Source organism: Vipera ursinii (genome assembly GCF_947247035.1).
Source record: "Vipera ursinii genome assembly, chromosome: 2".
Classification (NCBI taxonomy): domain Eukaryota; kingdom Metazoa; phylum Chordata; class Lepidosauria; order Squamata; family Viperidae; genus Vipera; species Vipera ursinii.
In genome coordinates, this window is record NC_139513.1 from 217,735,014 (window position 1) to 217,757,694 (window position 22,681).

At 38.9% G+C, this 22,681-nt stretch overlaps 1 protein-coding gene across 1 annotated transcript in view; it reads right to left on the minus strand.

Moving 5' to 3' along the window:
• CCDC171 (coiled-coil domain containing 171) overlaps positions 1–22,681 on the minus strand; it is a 206,664-nt gene that overhangs the window by 56,971 nt on the left and 127,012 nt on the right. The window contains exons 23-25 of the mRNA XM_083352873.1: positions 16,850–16,995; positions 15,040–15,094; positions 1,522–1,653 (exon numbers count right to left, since the gene is read on the minus strand). Coding sequence (XP_083208999.1) covers positions 1,522–1,653; positions 15,040–15,094; positions 16,850–16,995 — 333 coding nt within the window. The remainder of the gene's footprint in view (positions 1–1,521; positions 1,654–15,039; positions 15,095–16,849; positions 16,996–22,681) is intronic.

Consider the following 22,681-nt stretch of genomic DNA (forward strand, 5'->3'; position numbering starts at 1 on the left):
TGCCATCTATGGAGTCAGCTGCTGGGAAGTGAAACAAATATTCAGACTTTGTACCGATGTGCTAGCAGAAAGGAAACGACTTCCACCTCCAAATAAATACATGGTTAGAAGTTGGTACAAATGCAAATGTTTTTGTTCCTTTCTTCCTATGCCTGAATTTTAATGGATTATTTCATTTTAAAAAGAAATAACCTGTTGCGGATAACTTGTTGTCAGACCTAGTTTGGGACTCAACTGATTATAACCACTTGCAAGATAGATCTAAATATTTTGGTATTATCCAAGAAATGTCACACATTTCCGCATTAGGTCTCTTCCCAAAGGAATATTTTTTGCCGCACTATTTTTCTGCTTGTAACCACAATTCGTCTAGCAAATGGACATAGGCTTGTAGAACAAGTAAGGACAACTTCAGATCAGGATATAATTGTACAAATGGCGTGGACTGTGTTATTCAGATCATTTCACAATAATGCCATGACACATATGCCATGATATTCCATCCCCACCCCACCGATATCCACAGAAAAGATGTTTGCTCGGGCACAAAATGCCCGAGTTTTATTAACTTAGTTTTAGTAACAGTTTTAGTACTATGCCTATGGAAAGATGAATCCTTTCGTAAATTACCCCAGCCCAACCCCACTGATGCCCACAGAAAAGAAGTTTGTTTGCTCGGGCACAAAATGCAGAGTTTTTATTAACTTAGCTTTAGTAACAACAGTACTATGCCTATGGAAAGATAAATCCATTCACACAAACACTTTCTCTTGGATCATTCTGAATAAACAGGAAAAGAAGGGAGGAAGCTGCATTTTAAGGAGCGCTATTTTCTGATTAAACACTTTGACATCTACACCCATCCTGTCATCAGACCGTGACAGAAAGTGTTATTCAGAAAGCACCTAAAAAGATTTTTTTAAAAAAAAAAAATAAAAACCCTAGAATCTTTGTCAGCAGTTGAACAACTCTAGTTGGCATTAACCATCAGTCACTGTGATGCATCTCACACTCATTTTATTTCTCTCACGTGACACAATGCCGATGACCACCTGTGACATCGGTAAGAGCAACTTGTTTCTATTTCTTACTCCCTTGGAATATTTTTGGATTTATTCTTCCCAAAAGAGAGAGAGAGAGAGAGAAAGAGAGAGAGAAGAGAGAGACACTAAGCCAGACTCTTTCCCTTGTAGTCACCCTTGAATATATATTATGCATACTTTTCTTTGCTGAAGCATTTGCTCGGTACCTGAATAGCCCATTTAGAATGCAAAAATGTGTAGATAGATAGATAGATAGATAGATAGATAGATAGATAGATAGAGATAGAGATAGAGATAGACAGATAGAGATATAGATAGATATATTTTCCTAACAAAATGATTTACTTTAAGCAGTAGTTAGAAACCACATTTCTCAATCTTTGTCAGATACCTTACGGAAACCCTTTTATTTCTAGCATGGGTTGGGTTAACGTTTTGGGACATCTGCCGGTGAAGAGAGGTTACGGAAGACTCTGACCTGGAATGGTATAACCTCTGGCCCGCCTTTCAGCCCTTCCATTGCAAAAGTCTCCAGGTGCAGCTTAGGCAGCTGCAGGGCGAAGTCGTTCCTGCCTGCTGTAGTCCATGACAGTGAGATCTGATCTCTGACCTAAAAGGGGGGGAAAAAACAGTATCAATGGTAATTCCCCTTCAGACACATTAACTGGGATGAAGTGGGTCCCCTTGAGTCCACTGAGTGGACTTGCATTGATCGCTGGACCTGAAATCCATGAATAAATTTAGGACTAATTGATTTTTCGTTGCAAATAAATCTCTAATTCAGAGTGCTGGGGTAGAATGTTAAGGAGAAAAAGCTTCCTCCGCTCTAGACTGAAATGAGCTAGGAAAAGAAAGTCACTTAAGGCTCCTGGTTCAAGTGGAGCAGCACACAACTCTACGCGGTCTAGATTTAAGACTGGGCTCAGATGCCCAGTAAGATGGATGCTCTCGTCACATTAATTTCAGCAAACATGGCACCAGTGAACCTCTCTCTCTCTTTTTTTGGAAGTTCTCACGTTCACGTAAAAGTCTTATTCTCATCAAAGAAAACACTTTTGAGTTACAGTAATTAAACCGCGATGTAGCAAAATCAGATTAGATAATGGAAATATTTCTAAGACCTCCCCCCAGTTGCATCACAGCTAATAAGGAGTAGTCGTAAGTGTCTGTGGAAACACTAAGGTCAAATATGAAGTATTTTAACCAAGACAATTTTTTAAAAAAAAATTCTGAAAGGGAGAAAAAGAAAACGCACATTTCCCCCCCCCCCAACGCCAAGTAATCGGGTTTTAAAATATTTCAGTGTTTAAGAAACAACAAAACACACAGCACCGTAAATGAGACTGATCCTCCATGTACTCATGTGGACCACTACAATCTTATGCAATTGGTATTGTACTGCCACCTTCTGTTAAGGTGAGCAATACCTTCACTCATCTATAAAAATACAATGGGCAATATTTATAGTTTTTGATTCCTAGTGTCTACCTAGACAAGATCAGATTCTATGCATAAAAACTAGAGAATACGTCTATTAAGATAGGGTGCTGAATATCACAGAAGATCTTCCAGTAATACCAGGAGAAAAAAAAATCCACCTACATCTTGGCTTAAGTAGGCTCATTTCCAGCAGCCAGAAAGCTGAAAACATTTATTTATTTCTACTTGTAAGTAACAAGTATCAGTACTACATGTGAATTCTAAACTATAGATTAAACAGATTATCTCAACATTTTTTAAAAAACAACAACAGCATTATTGCCCAAAGTTAATTAGCGTGCTTTGAACTAATCATTGAAATTAAGTAGATTTCGATGGATTTTAACAAAACCACACAAGATTTTTAAAAATGGACACAGAAATGTGGACATTGCTCATCTCCGTCATCCTTGAGGAGAAAAAGACCGAAGATTCAGAGGGTCATAACTTATGATGACTTTGGAACGCAAATAACAAGGCTTCCTTCCAAACAGATAGTGCTGTGTTATACATACATGTTATCTTTTCATTTTATTAGGGAGGAAGTCAGTTGCTGCACACGTGATTTTTGTCTTCTTCTTCGTTTGCAAACTCTAACACTCCAGCAATTAAACTGAACTGTACAATCCTGTATCTCAGAGGCAATATGCAGCAGAATTGTTTTAGAACGGAAACAGAGATATAAATCGCCCCAGCCACATTCTACTGCCCTGGTAGTAATTGATGCAACAGTTTACTACGTAAACATTAACACAGTCGAAAAACGACTGCTGCATTCCACATTTATAAGAGCCTTCTGGATCTACATATCCTGCACCCTAGTCCATGGGAATAGGGAGTCTTACATTTCCCTGGCTGATGTAAAGAATTCCTGTCAATACCTCTAAGCTGTCAAAGTATGCCCTATAATGCAATTTTTATAATGATGTGGGCCTTTCACACATTTCTATCTGCAGGTTTAGGGTAGAGAGTCTAGAGTCTAGAAGAACAAAAAGCATCTCTTGGGCCTTCTACGGTATATATAATTTTGTCCAGATAGTCATCTTGTCTAATGTAGTACAAATGTCATTTTACTGTATCTATAATAATGCATTATCACACTTGAATTGTTATAGGCTATATATGTTAGCTTTTCATTTTCTCATTGTAGCCAATGTGCACCCAGATAAAAGAAAACGCTAATGTGGATTAAGGTTCTAAGAATTTATCAACATCAAACCACCAGTGTTTTGCCTTCTACCCTTCTGAACCATAGTCAATAGATCTAAATATTTTACTGCACCCTGGCCAATTCATTGTTTGATGTTTAAAAACGCACCCGGAATCAAAGAAAATTTATTAAATTTGAGCCCCCAAATGAGATACTATTAGCTTTGAAAGTCAAGTTTAACTGCGATATTGATGATTCTCTTTTTTCTGTGACAAAATTCACCAGGGAAACCCCTGATGTCAAAGTACCAAAGCAGATTGCTAATACGGAAGGAGGAGGGGAGGAACAGCGCAAACGAGAAGAGGGGGTGAGGAGAGAGAGAGAGAGAGAGAGAGAGAGAGAGAGAGAGAGAGAGAGAGAGAGAGAGAGAGAGAGAGAGAGAGAGAGATAAACAATGTAGATGCTGTAGAGATACAACAGTAGCAGGGCCAAGTCCTTTCACCTCTACTTATTTCTGCTTTGGTCCTTTGCCGTTAGGTTATAACAATAAATTGGACAGTAAAAGAAGGAAGTTATCCTTAAAATGCAGTATAAGGCTAGGTCATCAGCCAAAAGGAATGTAAATGTTCCTTAGATGTAAAACTGCAGAAGTCCAAGTATTTATCCTAATATTTTAATTATTTTAGACAGAATGGGCTGCATTGTGTCTCTCCTTCCTTCCTTCCCTTAATTACTTAACAAGGGGGGGGGTTTGTCCTGATTATTTTTGATGTTATTTATTAAACTCAAACCTCAAATCCCCCTTAAGAGAAAGAGAAATGCTTCAGTTATACATAATGCTCCTTTTTCCCTAGCTCACACCGCCTGTCTGATTTTCAAACTGCAGTTGGGGACTGTGATTTTGGAATACGGCTATTATGACATAGGCATGAATTCACAAGGACGGCTAGCATTGTCACTGTTGTACAGGAGAAGGATTTTTTTTCCTGCTTTCCTTCCTGACATGCTAGGTCCCCATGTGAAAGTTTTGTTGTTGTTGTTGTTGTTGTTTTAATAGGAAGATACATTTCCATTCTGTGAGCATTCTTTCCTGCAGTCTGGAATGTTATAGCACAGCTCAAGGAAAAAGTAAAGATATTTGAGATTTTACAATTCCACTAACTAATGCCCACTAATTCAGTGTACTTTCAAAAGAATATCCCCTACACACATTTTCCCATAGTGTCGATGTGTAGCATAAAAGAAAGCACCTAAGTGTTTGGTCAAAGTCTGGCAAGCTGCGCACAAGCTGTAAATTTTCAAGGACTTCAAAGCTACGAGAAGGTAGGACGCTGTACATGTGTCCTTTCTGTCTGAGGTTGAAAATGATCCCCTCAAAACTGTGCAAAACTGTACAAAAGAAACTATGGAATGAATGGGCTCTACATACATCCCCTAAAGTACTTGGGGGGGGGGGTTTCTACACAAAGAAAAAAAATATTTTCTTCTAAAGAAGACAAGGTGCTTCCCAACTTGGATGGGAATATGCTGTGAAGGAAACTGCAGACCTTAGTCCGATCTTTCTTTAGGATTTCCAGAATACGAATGTGGTCAGTACAAAGCTAAACTGCCAACTTTTTTCTCCAGACATCTAAAATCTGCAAATATCTTCTAAAATGTAGAAGACCAAAGCTTATTTATGTCCTGTCTGAAGATTCTATTTTTATTGTGAACTCAGATTAAAGTTTCCATGCATCCAAACTTATGTAGAAGTATTTAAAAAAACAGAGTTATTGGTTTATTTCTGTTGTATAAAGCGTGCTATCCTGAGACAGTATATAGACACCCATGCAGTGGTGGGATTCAGCCAGTTCGAACCGGTTAGCTAATTTTTTTGTTGCCCAGGCCCAGAATGGACTTCCGGAAGCAGCATCCACACAGAGAACCGGTTGTTCACATAGTAACAGAGTGAGCGCCTATTACTCGTCCCAGCTTCTGCCAACCTAGCAGTTCGAAAGCACGTAAAAATGCAAGTAGAAAAATAGGGACCACTACGGTGGGAAGGTAACAGCGTTCTGTGCGCCTTTGGCGTCTAGTCATGCCGGCCACATGACCACGGAGAAGTCCTCGGACAAGTGCTGGCTCTTTGGCTTTGAAACGGAGATGAGCACCGGCCCCTAGAGTTGGAAACGACTAGCATGCATGTGCGGGGGAACCTTTACCTTTACCTTTTATTACACCCCTGGTGGTGGTGGTGAAGGGAAAGAAGTAAAAAGTGAAACCATCTAAACATATACGTTCATTCATTCACAAACCAGTTGTTAGGTGTGACACAATTTTTTTTAATTGATGAATCAGGTCATACGTGTGGAAAAGGAATCGATATATAAGAGCACGAATATATTCAAAGGTAGCACTGGAGAAGAAACTCCCCAAAGTGTATTTGCTTCTAATTTCTACATTTTGGAAACAGAGGCAGTTTTCTGGGGGAACTGAGATGAGACTCTTGGTGAGAGGGAATAAAGGTGTCAAAAGTTAGCTTGTAATTAAAATTGTCTATTTCATGGTGCATCTGGGAACATTTTCCGGATGATTTATGCAAACAGATACAATAAAGGCAGATTTGTCTGCAGTAGATATGATAGGCATGGGAATTTTGCATATGTAGCCATTGCTCAAATCCTTTCTCTTCGCTGTGATATTTTTTTTAAAAAGAACCCCAGTTTGTACAAATACTATAAAAATATAAAATATTTTTTATATGGAGGAAACAATACCATTCCACACTGCTATTACTTATGTCCAACTGGTCTGGGATGCTTCCTCCCTTGTCAGAAGGTCTTGCCCAATGCAACACAGCAACAGGACAGTGCATGGAGGCCATGGTGAGTAGGCCATTTTCCCCATAGCAAGCCACTCAAAGAATGATTAAAAGCAGGTGCCTGAATGATCTTGTTTTCCTTCACACCCTCCTCTGCCATTCTTTTAAGGCTATAACCTTAAAAGTCAAGAGAATCTGGATTTTATCATCCTAATAACCCTTTAGCTCCTTGATGGGAGCTTTCCCAGCTGAATGGTGGGGCATGGATGCTAGGAAGAAAAGAGAAAGGCAAGGTTATATTTTTTTTTTTGAGCAATGTATAAAAATGGGGGTTTTATAATGAAAACTAAAGACAAAGGACATTCCCCCGAAAGCTCTGGGGATCACAGGCTAACTTGGAATGATACCACTATGGCCCAGAAATCCACTACACACGATGGTGCTACGAAGCAAAGCAATAAATATGCAGAGGCTGCAGTTTTAAAAATGGGCTCTTTTTAGTGCTCCCGCTCTCACATTTTAACTGAGTTTTAAAAACACATACCGCATCCATTTCCACAAATTGCCATCTTGCTATTAAAGGAGAAAACTCCTAACGGTGAGAACAATTAACCAGTGGAACAGGTTGCCTTCAGAAGTTGTGGGTGCTCCTTCACTGGAAGCTTTCAAAAAGAGACTGGACAATCATTCGTCTGACATGGTATAGGGCAGGGGTCGGCAACCTTGGCTCTTTTATGACTCGTGGACTTCAACTCCCAGAATTCCTGAGCCAGCTATGCTGGCTCAGGAATTCTAGGAGTTGAAGTCCACGAGTCATAAAAGAGCCAAGGTTGCCTACCCCTGGTATAGGGTCTCCTGTTTGAGCAGGGGGCTGGGCTAGACAACCTCCAAGGTCCCTTACAACTCTATTATTCTACGTTCTAAAAGAGTGACGGAAGAGTTCTATATACAGAAGCCAGATCTGTTTGGCAGGATAAAATTTTAATCATCAGTAACCTCAGTGTTAGTTCTCTAAACTCATCAGAAAGTCAACACGGCTCATTCCACCTACAGGTGTGAAGCAAATCTCAAGTGAGAACAAAACTCAAAATACTGGACACAGGGAAAATCTGATGATGGGGAGGAGTGGACAGCTATCGTAATGATTAAATGCCAAAATATATTAAATATTGTGCTCCAAATTAGGAAAATTTAAGGAAGGTTAAGGCTTCCCCCCCCCCGAATCAGTATAGATTCTTTAATGATTGCAGCAACCATGACAATATTGCAATATGTTATTGGCCCAACAAAAATTGAAGACATACTCTTGATTTTTTTTTCTCAGCCAGGTAGAAGAATGGTGGATCAAGAGGGAGAGAGTTTTCATTAATTGTTCAAGTCAATTTGTTCAAGTCAACTTATAAAGGTTTTCCCAGTGGTCTCAAAGGCCAAAGTCCTATGTTATCACAAATCTCTTCCGAAATATCAATTAAGTTCAAAATATACAAATGAGACTATTAATTCTGTTTGCCAACAAAGTGCCTCTTAGTTTATTTCTTAGCTCAGTTGGAAGAATTATTTTTACTACAGAAGTGCTTTGTTTAATGTTACTGCTGTTTCATAGTAACTATAAAATTGCTTTTGTTTTCATTTCATTTTATTGCAGTCTCCCTGAAAGATGAAATGAAAATAAATGCAATTACTTTACAAACAGATTTCAGCATTTTAGAAAAAGTGAATTTCTGCACGCTAAAGACAAGTTTAAAGTCTAACTAGTTGTAACAACCTAAATTTGTAAATCCCAATTCATTTTAGATGTTTATTTGTGTAAAATATCACAAGATGTTCTTCACAGATAAAAATGGGAAAAAAGTATTTTTTTAAACACACACACACACACACACACACACACATATTAAACAGGAGACCTTTAAACTCATGCTTACCTCTTTCTCTTCAAGTGGTCACTCATGAAAGTGCTTAAATTTGGCTGGATTTTGCCATGTATTTCGCTTTTTTTATCTCTTGCTCTGTTTCATTCCCCTTACTGCAAAACAATTTTGCCCCACTTCTAATTTTGTAGGTATTTCCTATTCATTTGAGTTAACACAGTAACTGCACCCAGAGATAATACTGTGCAATGTCTAAAACAATTATCTTGATTTACATACAGCATCTGATGACCACAATTCGGGTCAGGAAGGAATTGTTCTTTAGAAGAAATCAGCTATAAGTCTGTTGGGTTATTATCATCCCCTCTTTTAATTAAATGTGCTTAGGCAAAAACATTGCCTGAAACTTCTTAAGTATGTTGCTTAACTCATCTTTGCATCAAAGAGGCACTTTTGTCACCCTTTTTAAAACTTGCCTCCAGATAGTGACAAGTTCATTTGTAAGAGATTTGATATACAGTTGAGAATTTATTTGGTACTTGGAGTATGTTACTCCAGGGGGATGGTGTGAACTGGATGACCTCAGGTCTCTTCCAAATTTCCTATTCTACAGTGTACAGGTTTTACATTCTAGACCAGTCCAATCCAGCTTTCAATAATTCAAAAATATCCCAACGTGTTCAGTTAGACTTATTCCTAGGTCAGGATGTGTAGGATTGCAGTGGGAAAGTAGTATCACTGAATGATTCAGTCAATAGGCTGGGTTGTGTTTTTTTAAAAGAAAAAAGAAAAAAATGTATAAGAATAACAATGCAACCCTATATAAAACTTTGTGGGCATAGGTCTAATTGCAACTGATTGGATTTACTTCTGAGTAGACATACATATGCCTGTACTGTCAATGTTTCAGCCAGAATAAAAAGGAGAGTTTTCTATTATTTATCAATAGAAAATTCACTATAATTCTGTGAACATTTTCCTAGCATGTAAAACAGAGTATGCTAAAGTCTGAACTTAGCTTGATGAAAGAATAATTTGATCCAGGCCCTCTTAAGCAAACACTACACACTATGCCAAAGCTATTCTATATTTGTGGGATGTGCACAATAATTTGTCCCTGATGAACAGATTTCATTGACCTTGCGCTGGAAGTGAACCCATGTCTGGAGAAAATAACTGCATTAACTAATTTCACAGTACTCCACACAAGGATGTTTCCTCACTTAAGGCAAAGTATACAATACACAGGCATTAAAAAGAAAAGAAAACAAAAAAAATCCTTCAGGTTTCAAAAAAAAAATTAAATCAGAGAGGCTCTGGCATTAGTTACTTAAATTTGTCTCAGCTAAAACAGTTAAACACATGGATATGACATTCTTCAGTATCTTTATCTTTAGTTTGTCAAGGTTTTCAAATCCCTCCCGAGCTAGAGTGCCATTTTTAGCTTGGCTAGGTCAGAATGACACTGAACAATATGAGTGATGACACACTAGACAGCTATCTGGACAGAGATGTCATCAGCAAGCCAGCTGTGCTAACACCTGTATGTCCTACACAACTGATCCTTGGGAACACAGATCAAGAAAATCAGGTTATTGGGGATCTAAACAAAGAAGATGCTTAAAGTGTTTGAAAAATAGCTCCCTAAACAACAAATGGGATTATTCAAAGGAAAGGGAGAAAATAATCTCTCAATGCAATCGGCACGAGGCTATTAAGATAAAGCAAGTGTTACAAATATTTTTTTCCATGGGATAATCTTAAGAATTAACAATAAAATATGCTTTCAAAATGTTGGAAAATGTTTGGTGTTTTTCCCTGTACCTTACTGGTGTGTTTCACTTGTGGCAAGTGCCAGGTTGGTAGGTCAAAGCCAAGAATAGGTTCAATCATCTAAGAACAGCCTCCAAAATCTGTCACTTTCCTGCCAGGATTGTCTGAACGCTGCATTTATATTTCCAGCCCAAGTAAAAACAAGGTCATAATTTTAAAAAAGGAAGGTACAATAAATGGCATACCTAATTATAAGGGCACTCAGCTAACATGCTGTACCAGTAAACAGTGAATAACAATAAGTACATCTTTGCGTAATCCCAAATAAAGTTCCCTGGCCCTTCAATTTAAAACATTTTAATTTACTGAAAAATTTGTTTGATTTGGATGTTCTGATCTACCTGTATTCACTATGGATAATTCAAGTCCTCAACACTGCTTCAAGGTTCAATACACCGCTAAAGATGCTAGTGGCACAAAATGAATACTAAAATAACACAACGGTGCCTCCATGCTGAGCACCAAACAACATTTCTGTTGATACAGCCATATTTGGTGGTGACCGTACTGCATTAAGATAAACAAACCTGAATTATGTGGTGTGAAAATCAGCAGAATTCTCAAAATATTCTCTGCTCGAGAACAGGAATCCTTGGGTTTTTAAATGAGTTGTTGTACCTGATTCTTCAAATGAAAAAACAAATCCCCATCTTAAGTAGACACAAGGCTTTAGTAAGAAAGACAAACGTGTGTGTTGACTCAGCCTTCCATCCTTCCGAGGTAAGTAAAATGAGGACCCAGATTGTTGGGGGCAATGAGCTGCTGACTTTGTAATAATGCCACTGGGGGGGGGGCGAAAGCCCTAATAAGCAGGCATATACATAGAATGAAGGCTATTGCTAAGCACATTGATTTGTGCTTTAGATTGTAAGCCGCCCTGAGTCTTCGGAGAAGGGCGGGATATAAATGGGATTAAAATAAATAAAATAAATAAAAATATTCTTCTCCATGTTTTGATATCTGAATGGGCAGTGCCTCCTGATTTCAGACTGTGGCAAGTAACTTTTTCAAAGATGGACAAATAAAAACTCTCTTTGGGAAAGTAGATCCAATGTAAAGTGGGGATCACTGTTCACGAATCTTATTTCTGCCATTTCTATGCGTAATTAAGGTGATTCCCAACATATGTAATATCCAACACATACCTCCAACTTTACTTTCCATACTTTCCTTCTCTTAGATTTTATAATAGGAAAAATGACAGGGCCCCTGGGCAAAACAGATGCGTTTCAGCAGATATTCCCAATTACGTCAACAGTGAGAGCCGATACAGAACCTCAGTTTGCTGTACAGACCATAAAACCATTTAAGATTTGGTACAAATCACGTACATCCTGGTTAAAACTCGTGCTGCTCTTCAATCCAGCCAGTCACTTGTTGAATACTGATCAACTTTTGTAAGATTATGTACAAAAGAGTAGGTCTATTGGTTTCAGTGAAATTTCCTTCCAGTTTAGTCACGTTTTTAACAACCACGAATAACAAGTGTCTGAAATCCATAATGCGTTCTGAAGGGCAAACCTCAACATCAGAAATTTGGAACGCCTTTCCTTAGGATAGAACTGAAATTTGCTTGCTGTCAGTATATTTGAATAGGAAATTGCTTGGATAGAATGAAAAAAGGGATGAGACTTTAAAAAAAATAGTCTTCTTGGGAAGAGGAGTCTCTTGATTTCTTTATGTTAGGTTCATTTAGGCTTTGCTTTTGGACAGTATACTAGAAGCTTCAATGATGCTCTACTGTTTATATGTGTTTATTATATGTATTTTTTAAGGGATGTGGTGGCTCAGTGGGTTAGGATGCTGAGCTTGTCGATCAGAAGGTCAGCAGTTTGGCGGGTCGAATCCCAAGTGTCGCGTAACAGTGAGCGCCTGTTACGCGTCCCAGCTTCTGCCAACCTAGCAGTTCGAAAGCACGTAAAAATGCAAGTAGAAAAATAGGGACCACTATGGTGGGAAGGTAACAGCGTTCCATGCGCCTTTGGTGTCTAGTCATGCCGGCCACATGACCACGGAGACTTCCTTGGACAAGCGCTGGCTCTTCGGCTTTGAAACGGAGATGAGCACCGGCCCCTAGAGTTGGAAACGACTAGCACACATGTGCGGGGGAACCTTTATCTTTACTACTGTATATGTATTTATTATTATAGAGAGACTGTGAGTTCAAGTTCTGCCTTAGCAATGACAGCCAGCTGGGTGACCTTGGGCCGGTCACTCTTTCAGCCCAATCCACTTCACAGGGTTGGTGTTGTGGAAACAATAGGAGTTCACCTCCTTGAGTTATTTGTAAAAATAATAAAGGTGGAATACAAACAAATAAGGCTTATTATCAATATTTAAATTATTGTGTTCATTTTATACTAGGTTTTGCTACATTTTAATGTATTGATACCCTCCCATGCAAGCCTACAGGTTGAGATGCGGGGGGCATATAAAACATTTCAATAAACAAAGAAACAACTGAATAATTATTTTTCCATTATTTATATAAGATGGACGGAAAATTCTGGAATGCCTCATGTGCAGAAATGGCAATAATCCCCCAGTTGAATTATGCTAAATAGGTGGAAACACTTTGGACTCAATGGGTAAAATTTGGTATATTAGTAGACAGTTTCTGAAACTGGAAGGTACTGGCAATGGCAAATAATCTCTCACAATTTCACTCTCTAAAACAGCATATTTTATGTAACAGGTATAATGTGTAGCCAAAATCCAGAAACAGATATAAAACATAAGTTCTTAGTTGCAAGACTAAGGAATTATTTTCTGAAGGACCAATGTTATTATTCCTCACTATATCTGTTTGAAGTACCATATTTCTGATCAAAGGATAGATGATTGACAGACAGACAGACAGACACACACACACAGACGATGCATCAGCAATAAACTAAGCTGTGGAGAAGAAACTGCATGAAGGGCTTTCAACAACATAACTCAACCTAGTAACCACCAAACTACTGGAACTTCAGTTCCCAGAATCCATAGCCAGCATGATTATTTGGTTGGGTACTAGGAATTCAGAGGGTGGTAAATTGAAGGCTAGATTAGAACCAGGGAAAGAAGGAAAGGTCGCCAAATCCAAAGAGAATGAGAAACTCATCCTCAACCGAATAGCTTGGCAAAACAGATTAACGTTCATTTCATTCGAAAATATAAGCTACTGTGTTAAATAGGCATTGTAAGGCTCTGCTAAGCTTGCTAAGACATTTTAAATAGTTATTTGATCTCCCCAAATTCTAGTACAGCTCATCTTAGAAGGCAAATAATTAAACAATTGTTCTGAGTTTATTTCTCAAGGGTGCCTTCTTAATGTTCTCATTTGGCTTTCCATTTACGTGTGATACAGAAGTGATCACATGTAAATATTACAACAAATAATGAAGAACGTGCCAATGCACACAAGCACAGGGACATGATAGATTGGTTACTCTGGTTCCCTCACGGTGCAGCCCCTAAGCCAGGGGTAGGCAACCTCGGCTCTTTTATGACTCATGGACTTCAACTCTCAGAATTCCTGAGTCAGCTGACTCAGGAATTCTGGGAGTTGAAGTCCATGAGTTGTAAAAGAGCCAAGGTTGCCTACCCCTGCCCTAAACCCTTCCACCACAATCTCTGCGACAGCTGAGGTGGGGGTGGGTGGGAGGTAGTGCATTGTATCCCTTTGTGTGTGTGTGCATGCGAGCCTAGGCTTAAATATGTGCTCCTTTATTGGAAAGAAGCACAAGTTCTTTTCTGAACACTAAGACTGAAAGTAATTTGCCACCGGTGATAGGAGGAAACTGACAGCAACATTAGGGATCCAAAACCCAGCCAGCTGTTGTCACACTCAACATCACAGGCTGTATTTGACCCAATTTATTTAACTTAAAAGGATGGAGTCATTTAAAGAACTTCCATTTGGAAAATGTCTGTTGTAGACTCATATTTTCTGTCTTTGTGTTTGTGTGTGAGAATTGGGGGGGGGGGAGAAAAGAAGCAACATGGTCAAAATATCAACTATTGCTGCAGATTAGATTAATTCATTCTTTTGCTTTTGGTAACTTCACTAGGTCAGTGTTTTTCGATATACAAATAAAAGCCTATGTGGGCAACATTTGTATCATATAGTTCCCTTCCCTTCTGTTCCATTACATTCATTCATTCATTCATTTTTGTTTTTAATATGGCTGGGAATATTGAAATGATTTACCAAAACATACTGAATCTGCACCATGATGGTTTTTTTAAAAAATGAAATATTATCTATAAAGTCTCTCTCTCTCTCCCCCCCCTCTCTCTCTCTCCCCTCTCTCTCTCTCTCTCTCACACACACACACACACACACACACACAGACACACAAAAACACAGTTTCCTGCAAACAATCTAGAAAAATCAGGCCAGAAAACTAACTGACTAAAATATTAATGCATACTATTAATTTTGATTTTTTTTGTACAGTACAACAGTGAGAGAACATTATCACAAAAATTTAGAAAGAGTATATTTTCTAAAATTTTTAATTGTAGAAACAGACCTACATTGTTGGGGGCAGTAAGCTGACTTTGTAATAATGCCGCTTGTGTTGTGTGTGAAAACCCTAACAAGCAGGCATATACATAGAATGAAGGCTACTGCTAAGCTTGTAAGCCGCCCTGAGTCTTCGGAGAAGGGCGGAATATAAATGGAATTAAAATAAATAAAATAAATAAATAAAATTTGCTAACATATGATAGCGAGAACTTTTCTCTGTATATTTTGACTGGTTATTATTTTACAATTATATTTCTCAAGTTCCATCAGCATTTTCTAGCAGAAAAAGCACAATTTCTTGAAATACAGCTGTGGATGGTAAAGCATTATCAAAAAATATTACTTACATTTTGAAAGATAGATTCCACTGATTTCATGTGACTAACAATTAATTCTTTGTCTCTGTTGAATGAATAAAAAGAATGCATTCTTATTGCTGTTTTACTTTTAAAGTTTTGTTTTGTTGCTTTTACTCTTGTATTGTAATCTATTTTTTATAGCGAATGTTTTTGTTGGTTACCTATCATTTGCATTATAAATTTATTTTTAATTGTATGATATTTCTTTGAACAGGAAGCTGAAGAGCTTATAACATGTTTATATCCGACATTCATCATTAGCTTGGCCCCAAGGTTTGTTGTCTTCAGGTAATGTCAGTGTCGTATATAAAAATGTTTAGCTGAGTTAACTATAAAGTAACTAGCACAAAGCAATACTTTCCATTCCTTTTCTGCTGCTTTAGAGTCACCTCTATAATGTTTGTTGTATACAGTTGACTGATAAAACTTCTCCATGCAAAGGACAATATCTCATCTGTTTGCCAAGGATATCAGAGATAGCAATGGAAGGGATGGGTGTCTTCCTAAGTTTTGTTACTGAACTTCTGCACATGCTTCCAGAAGTTCAGAAAATGATTCTCATGGTTGAAAAAAAAATTCTAGAATTCTCTACCAGTACAAATCAATAAGAATTGTTGAGGATAAAAATACTAACGTTTTATCATCACAATCCACGAATGCATAATGCATAAGAAAAGCACCTGACAGATACATGAAGTGACTGTATAACCTCAATTTTCTTGGGGCCCCTGAAAGAACTGAAGTAACCAGGAGACAGCAAGATCAAAACAATCCATTTTGTCCAGATGAAGAAACCTTTCTAACTTTGTTTTTTCACTCACAAGATGTTTGGCAGAACAGAGTTTGAAACGTACCTGAAAGTCTCTGGAAACCGTGTAATGTCTTCTGGGTACTAGTATGTGGGTACATTTATGAAACACCCTAGTTTTCTACATGGTCTATGATTCAAAATGACGGGCTAATGATGATTACCTCATGGAGTTTTCATATGCACTAGTCTTTAGCAGTATGCCTTCTTATCCATTTAAATCTGAAGAAACGCTTGACACAAGGAGTGTATCTAAAAGGCTATTTTATCTGTTTGTTTAAGTGTAGCTAAAAGTTCCTGGTTTTGTCATGTGTGAAAGCTCTGCTAGGTATATCTTTTGGTATATGCTGTTTTGATTTCCCTACAACAGGGGTGGGAAACCTTGGCTCTTTTATGACTTGTGGACTTCAACTCCCAGAATTCAACTTCCAAAAGTCATAAAAGAGCCAAGGTTCCCCACCCCTGCCCTACAGGAATGATGGGTTCCTTGGTTTTCTATGTATTTACTACTTGCCAATTCTGAGCTTTTAGTCAAGAGACCCGAAATGACCGTAGTTGTGCACTGTTACAACCTCTGAGCCAATGCGTACTTGTAGGCACACGAGTATTTTCACACATGTGCTGTACTGTTCAACTATCATAGACCGTCCTATACTAATGTCTCTTCCCTTCAAAACCACTTTGACCTTTGATGAGATGGTTTGCTCAACCCAGGTGGTAGATCCTAGGGGTAGAACTCAAGACAAGTTCATGCTTCTGTTGATCACCCCCGTCCGTGGACATTGAAGAAATGATTGAAAAGAGACATTAATATGTTGAACTAAGTTCTTTTTTCTTCAAGAGGATCTTTTACTACCATTTCAAAGACAGGCAGCTGTACTTTTGTTTTCCAGCACCCGCATTATCCAGGACTAAAAATCCTTTGCATGAAAGTAAGAATTGATCTTTTGTCTGTTTCAAGTGATCTCCCCAAGGGCCCCCCGTGCTCACTTGGCTGCCATGCGGAGGGCACTCTCCGCATCATGGATGCTCTGTTCCAGTCGACGCTTGTCCTGCTCCAGCTGGGTAAGATGTCTATTGAGCTGACGCAGAGATTGATCTTTTCTCCTCAGCTCCATCTTTGCCTCGGAGAGACTCTGAGAGCAGACAGAAAACAGAGTTACTTGTCAGCTCTGATAATTAACTTCAATTTATGCCATAGGCTATTAAACAAAGAGGAATAGAGACTGACGGTGAAATAGATTGGGGCTATTTTCAAAGAAAAACAGCAGTTATTTCCTCTTAAAACATCCAGAATATTGCAGATTTAATTGCTTTATAACAAAAAAAGAACTGTCCTAATCTGTACAGTTACTTACAATAAAGGCACTCCATAAAAAAGTATTATCTTAGGGTTCATTAATGTGAATTAAAAGAATTATGCTGGATTACACCAAAGGCCTGAAGAGTCCAACATTCTGGTCCAAGCACAATAGCTAGATTTTATGGGAAGCCTACATGATTATCAGGAGAAAAAAATACTCTCCCAAAGCAAAGAACTTGGAGCAACTGGATCCATAGGTGGAAAGCCAAATAAAATTGCTGCTTGGAAAAGCAGGGAATAAAAGAAATAATTGGGGGGAAAAACTACCTCTCCGACAGCTCTTTTAACTGTTCAGTAAAGTTCCAATTATAAACATGACGATATACAATTTTGGGGGGATTTTTCAAAATAGATTGCAGGTTCTGTTCCTTCAAGGCTGCTCCAGGATAAGCTCTAACAGTCAATGCTTCAACTAGAAAATTAGTTCAGATGGGTAAAATGCAAACTATTTCCCAAAGGAGGAACAACTAAACAAGTTTGCATGCAAAATGCAAACAAGTCTTTTATATGAATTGCTGTAAGGTTATATTTTTCAAAGGCTTCTATAATCCGCTGTGGCACAATTTCAATTCAAAGCTTCTTTTTATTTGGCTTTCTCAACTGTTGGATGGTCTGACAATTGTTACAGACATTCTTCTGTCAGCACCATATTTGCTTCTTGGTGATATGCTTTCTACTGTATTGCATTTAATACTTATTTGCACGTAGAGCTAACTTCTAAAGATGCTTTTTCACAAATGAATTTTATTTTGACTACAATTAATAGTAAAGGTTTTCTGTTGCAGGAATAAATTACTATGCACTTTGCTGACAAATTAAAAACCTACTGTATACGTTTCATACTGGAGCCAGGAATTATATATCCTACCGACAATGTAGGAAAAGCTGGCACTGTATTGAATGCCTAGCAAATCTACAGAATGTGTGGCGTTTTTAGGAAAAGTATGAAATGTCTGTGTTATTCTAATATGCTATATACTTTCCTTAGACATTGTATACAATAGCTAGGCATTATGCAGAATGACAGGAACTATTTTGGCGAAGTATGAAAAGAGACTCGTGAAAAGACTAACCCTAACCCTACCCCTTTATTGAAAAGACACATATGAAAATGGAAGAAGAAATGCAAAATAAAGTATAGGACTTTCGGAAAAAGAAGAGAAAAAGACTGGTATTGACCTATTTGTTGCAAGACGAAAAGCTAAAATGGAAAATTAGCAGGAGTATTTTATACTTTGCCAGTTTGCCTTTTGCCACTGCATAGAATGCCTAGGAAACGTGTGAAGTATTCAGTGTTTCATACTTGGATGTCCCATTTTTGGCATTCTGTAGATTTCCCAATATAGGGACGCGGTGGCTCAGTGGGTTAGGACGCTGAGCTTGTCGATCAGAAGGTCGGCAGTTTGGTGGGTCGAATCCTGAGTGCCACATAACAGAGTGAGCGCCTGTTACTCGTCCCAGCTTCTGCCAACCTAGCAGTTCGAAAGCACGTAAAAATGCAAGTAGAAAAATAGGGACCACTACGGTGGGAAGGTAACAGCGTTCCGTGCACCTTTGGCGTCTAGTCATGCCAGCCACATGACCACGGAAACGTCCTCGGACAAGCGCTGGCTCTTCGGCTTTGAAACGGAGATGAGCACCGGCCCCTAGAGTTGGAAACGATTAGCACGCATGTGCGGGGGAACCTTTACCTTTACCTTTTAGATTTCCCAAGCATTCCATAAAATGCCTAATTTCACACACCGACAACATATGTATCTTTATGACACTGTGCAACTCCTTCCAACATTTTTTCCCCCTGAGAATCTGAAAAGCCAGATAGCAAAAAGAAATTTGGAAGATTTCCAGAAAGACTGAGCATGCATACATTTCCAAAATTTAACAGGTCAATAGAAGCTATGCGGAATTATTTCAGATAGCTGGGAAGCAGAGGACCCTTCCCATTTTGCATTAGAAAGAGGAGTACTTCTCTGAGAGGATACTGTACCTCACGAATAAAGAACCATAATCCAAGATCTGATGCAAGATTCTTTCCTCATATCAGGGGTAGGCAACCTTGGCTCTTTTATGACTCATGGACTTCTATTCCCAGAATTCCTGAGCCACCCCTGCTTTATATGAATCATTACTCTGAAATACTTCAGTAGAGTACAATATATTTATTTATTTATTTTAATTCCATTTATATCCCGCCCTTCTCCGAAGACTCATAGGATCTTCTGGCATTTTAAAAACTGTTTTTCTCCCCCTTCCTTCCTGGCATTCTCTCGTAGGTGCACATGGAGCAGGGAATCTTCCTGGAGACTTAAGAGTGGCAAGGATTATTAATTGGGGCTGGGTACCACCGGCAAGCCAACAATAAGCAGCCTTCTATGTTTTGTTCTAAAAATCAGATGAGACATTATGCGCAGTGGTGGGATTCAGCCGGTTCGCATCAGTTCAGCAGAACTGGTAGCTAATTTTTTTGTTGCCCAGGCCCAGAATGGACTTCCGGAAGCGACATTCACAAGAGAACCGGTTGTTCACATATTTGAATCCCACCACTGATTATGCAGGTATTGGATCAGTCTTTGGGTGGGCTGAAGAAAGGGCCAATCTACTGAAAATGAATCCTGATAAGACAGAAGTGCTCTGAATTGGTACCTTGCACATCCAGGAATTGGTTGTGTCTCTTTACACTCACACAGATGCAGAGACTTGGTGTTTGACGTTATGACAACAGTGAAGAAAGTGACTTACTTATAACCAGTACACGTGCTTACATGCCCCGATGGCGCAGTGGTTAGAATGCAGTACTGCAGGCTACTTCTGCTGACTGCCGGCTGCCAGCAGCTCAGCAGTTTGAGTCTCACCATCTCAAAATTGACTCGGCCTTCCATCCTTCCGAGGTCGGTAAAATGAGGACCCAAATTGTTCTGGGGGCAATAGGCTGGCTCTGTAAACCGCTCATAGAGGGCTGTAAAGCACTGTGAAGCGGTATGTAGATCTAAGTGCTATTGCTATTACAACCATCACAGCATCCCTGCAGTCATGTGATCAAAATTCAGGTTCTTGGCAACTGGCATGTATTTACAACAGTTGTTAGAGTCCTGGGGTCACATTATTGCCATTTGCTACCTTCCCAGGAATTTCTAACAAAGTCAATGGAGGAAGCCAGATTCACCTAATGGCCATATGAGTCACTTAACAACTGCAGCAAGAGGTTGTAAAATAATGTGCAACTCACTTAATGACCGTGTCAATTAAGTGACAGACGTTCCAGCCCCAACTGTGGCCATGAGTTGAGAACTACCTGTAGAGGCCATCGTTTGAGTATTGAGAAGCTATCTATCTCTATGTAGGTCCAGGTCAACAAGGACTCTAAAACGGCTCTCTTAGGCCCCAGCAACAAGAATTGGAGTGACAAACCACAATAATTTAAATCTGCAGTTACACCTTTCTTCCAAGAATAAACGAATTTTAACTGCTAGGACTAACTAGGTCTAAAATCCTTTCAAAAAGGATAATTTTATCCAGGATTTTAATGAACAAACTCTCATATGACCTTTTATGGAAGGAAGACTGGATTCCAAATGCAAAAGAGCATTTGAGACACACATCAGGATATGTATGGCACAGGTCACTACAAAGGCAGTGAAAATAAAGTACAAACTCAACCTCTTCTCCCTGACTTATTATTGGGGCAACTTACCTATAAAAATGGACAATTAAAGGAGCAACTCTGCACCCTTGCTTAGCTACTTTTAAGGTAAATATTGAAGCCAATGTCTCCTAAACTGAAGCACCTAACTCGCTTATAAGTGCTTACATCCAGTGTCGTAATTAATCAGAGAAGACAGCTATCAGTAATTGTGTCCCAATTTAGCACACCTGGCAAGTTTCATTTGACAAGATACAAAAGCATCAGATACTTATTTCCATCGTTGTCTTCTATGAGGTGTTAATTGCTTTTGAAAACAAGACATCAACATAAACTGTTACAAGACCATCAAGTGAAAACCTAAGACCAACTTGAGCAGGCGTGTCCAACTCACAGCCCACAGGTCACATATGCCCAGGGATAGCTAGAAATCTGGCTCCTCGAGTTCATAAACTCTTAACATTATGTGACTGATATACATTAACTGTATTATATATTTTATATGCAGCCCAAAACAATTCCTCTTCACTCAGTGTGGCCCAGGCAAGCCAAAAGGCAAGCCCAGAACACTCATGAACTAAAGCATGTGCGATATAAACAGAATAATTTTCTGGCCTCAGATCCTTTCTGGTCACACATACTACTCCATAAATGTCTTCAGAAGAAAAGTTTCTTCTTTATATTTAATTCCTGGTCTTCAAGGGTTAAAGATGAGCCATTAAAACTGTTGGACCACCGGCTGCAGTATTTTAAAGTCATATATTTTCTGTTGCTAAATCTTCCTCCTCCTTCCCTCCACCATCCTTTTCTTTCGATTGATCTCATTAAAACCCCTGATAAACTTTACGGACTCTTTTAATATTTCCAGCTGACCGACTGAAACCAAGAGGGTGGGCCTCCAGGCGGCAAGGAAACCACGATAAGCAGCAGGTTAGCCACTAATTTCTCAACCAGGGTAGATTGAGGAAGGGCGATGTTCTGCTATCCCAGAAAGTGTTCAGGAGAGAATAGGATAAATCAAGTTTAATAACTCTGGTCCTAATTGTTCCCCCAATGCTCAACTCTAATTACTTGGAGAAACTCTCTTGACTGTCACCCGATATTAAGTTGTTGGAAGCCGCATGTGGAACAGTGAGATAATCAATAAACATTTAGAGGGGAGAAGAATGAAGATCCCCGCTAAGCGGTGGGAACTGGCAGCACCCAAAGCCCTTCTGCTCATGAGAAAGCCTATGGGAGAATCACCGAGATTGCAAAGCAATAAATCCAAAGCGCTGTTTTTTGGGGCCTTGAGGCAGGAGTGCTTCTGAGGGGGAAAAAAGAAAAAAGGTTAACACGGTCACCCTAATTACAGCCCACTCTCACACGGTGCTGTACAGAAGCGAAGACAAGCCAATTAGGTAGAAAAGAAGATAAGAGAAGTTTTATTTGTATACTAATTAAACCCCTGATGAAATTAAAGGAAAAACATACAGCTCTGTAATTGTGTCTGAGAAAGGTCACTTCAGGTTCACTTATCAGAAAAGCACAGCCTTGAGATATTTTCACTTAATCCACAATGTAGCCGTTTATTTTGCTCCCTGGGCCTTAATATTTACAAAAAAAGGAAGAAAATTTCAAAGCTTGATAACACATTCCTCTTGAAACAGGGCTACAGACTTAGTTCGAACTGTTCAAAAGTTGAAGCCGAATAAGGAGCCGAGTGTGACTGAAAAAAAACCGAAACAAAAATAAAACAAAGCCCCACTCTGAAGTGCTCGCTTATAATAGAGCTGAAATGGCGAGTACTCTTTTGGACAGGGTTAAAAAAAACTTTGAA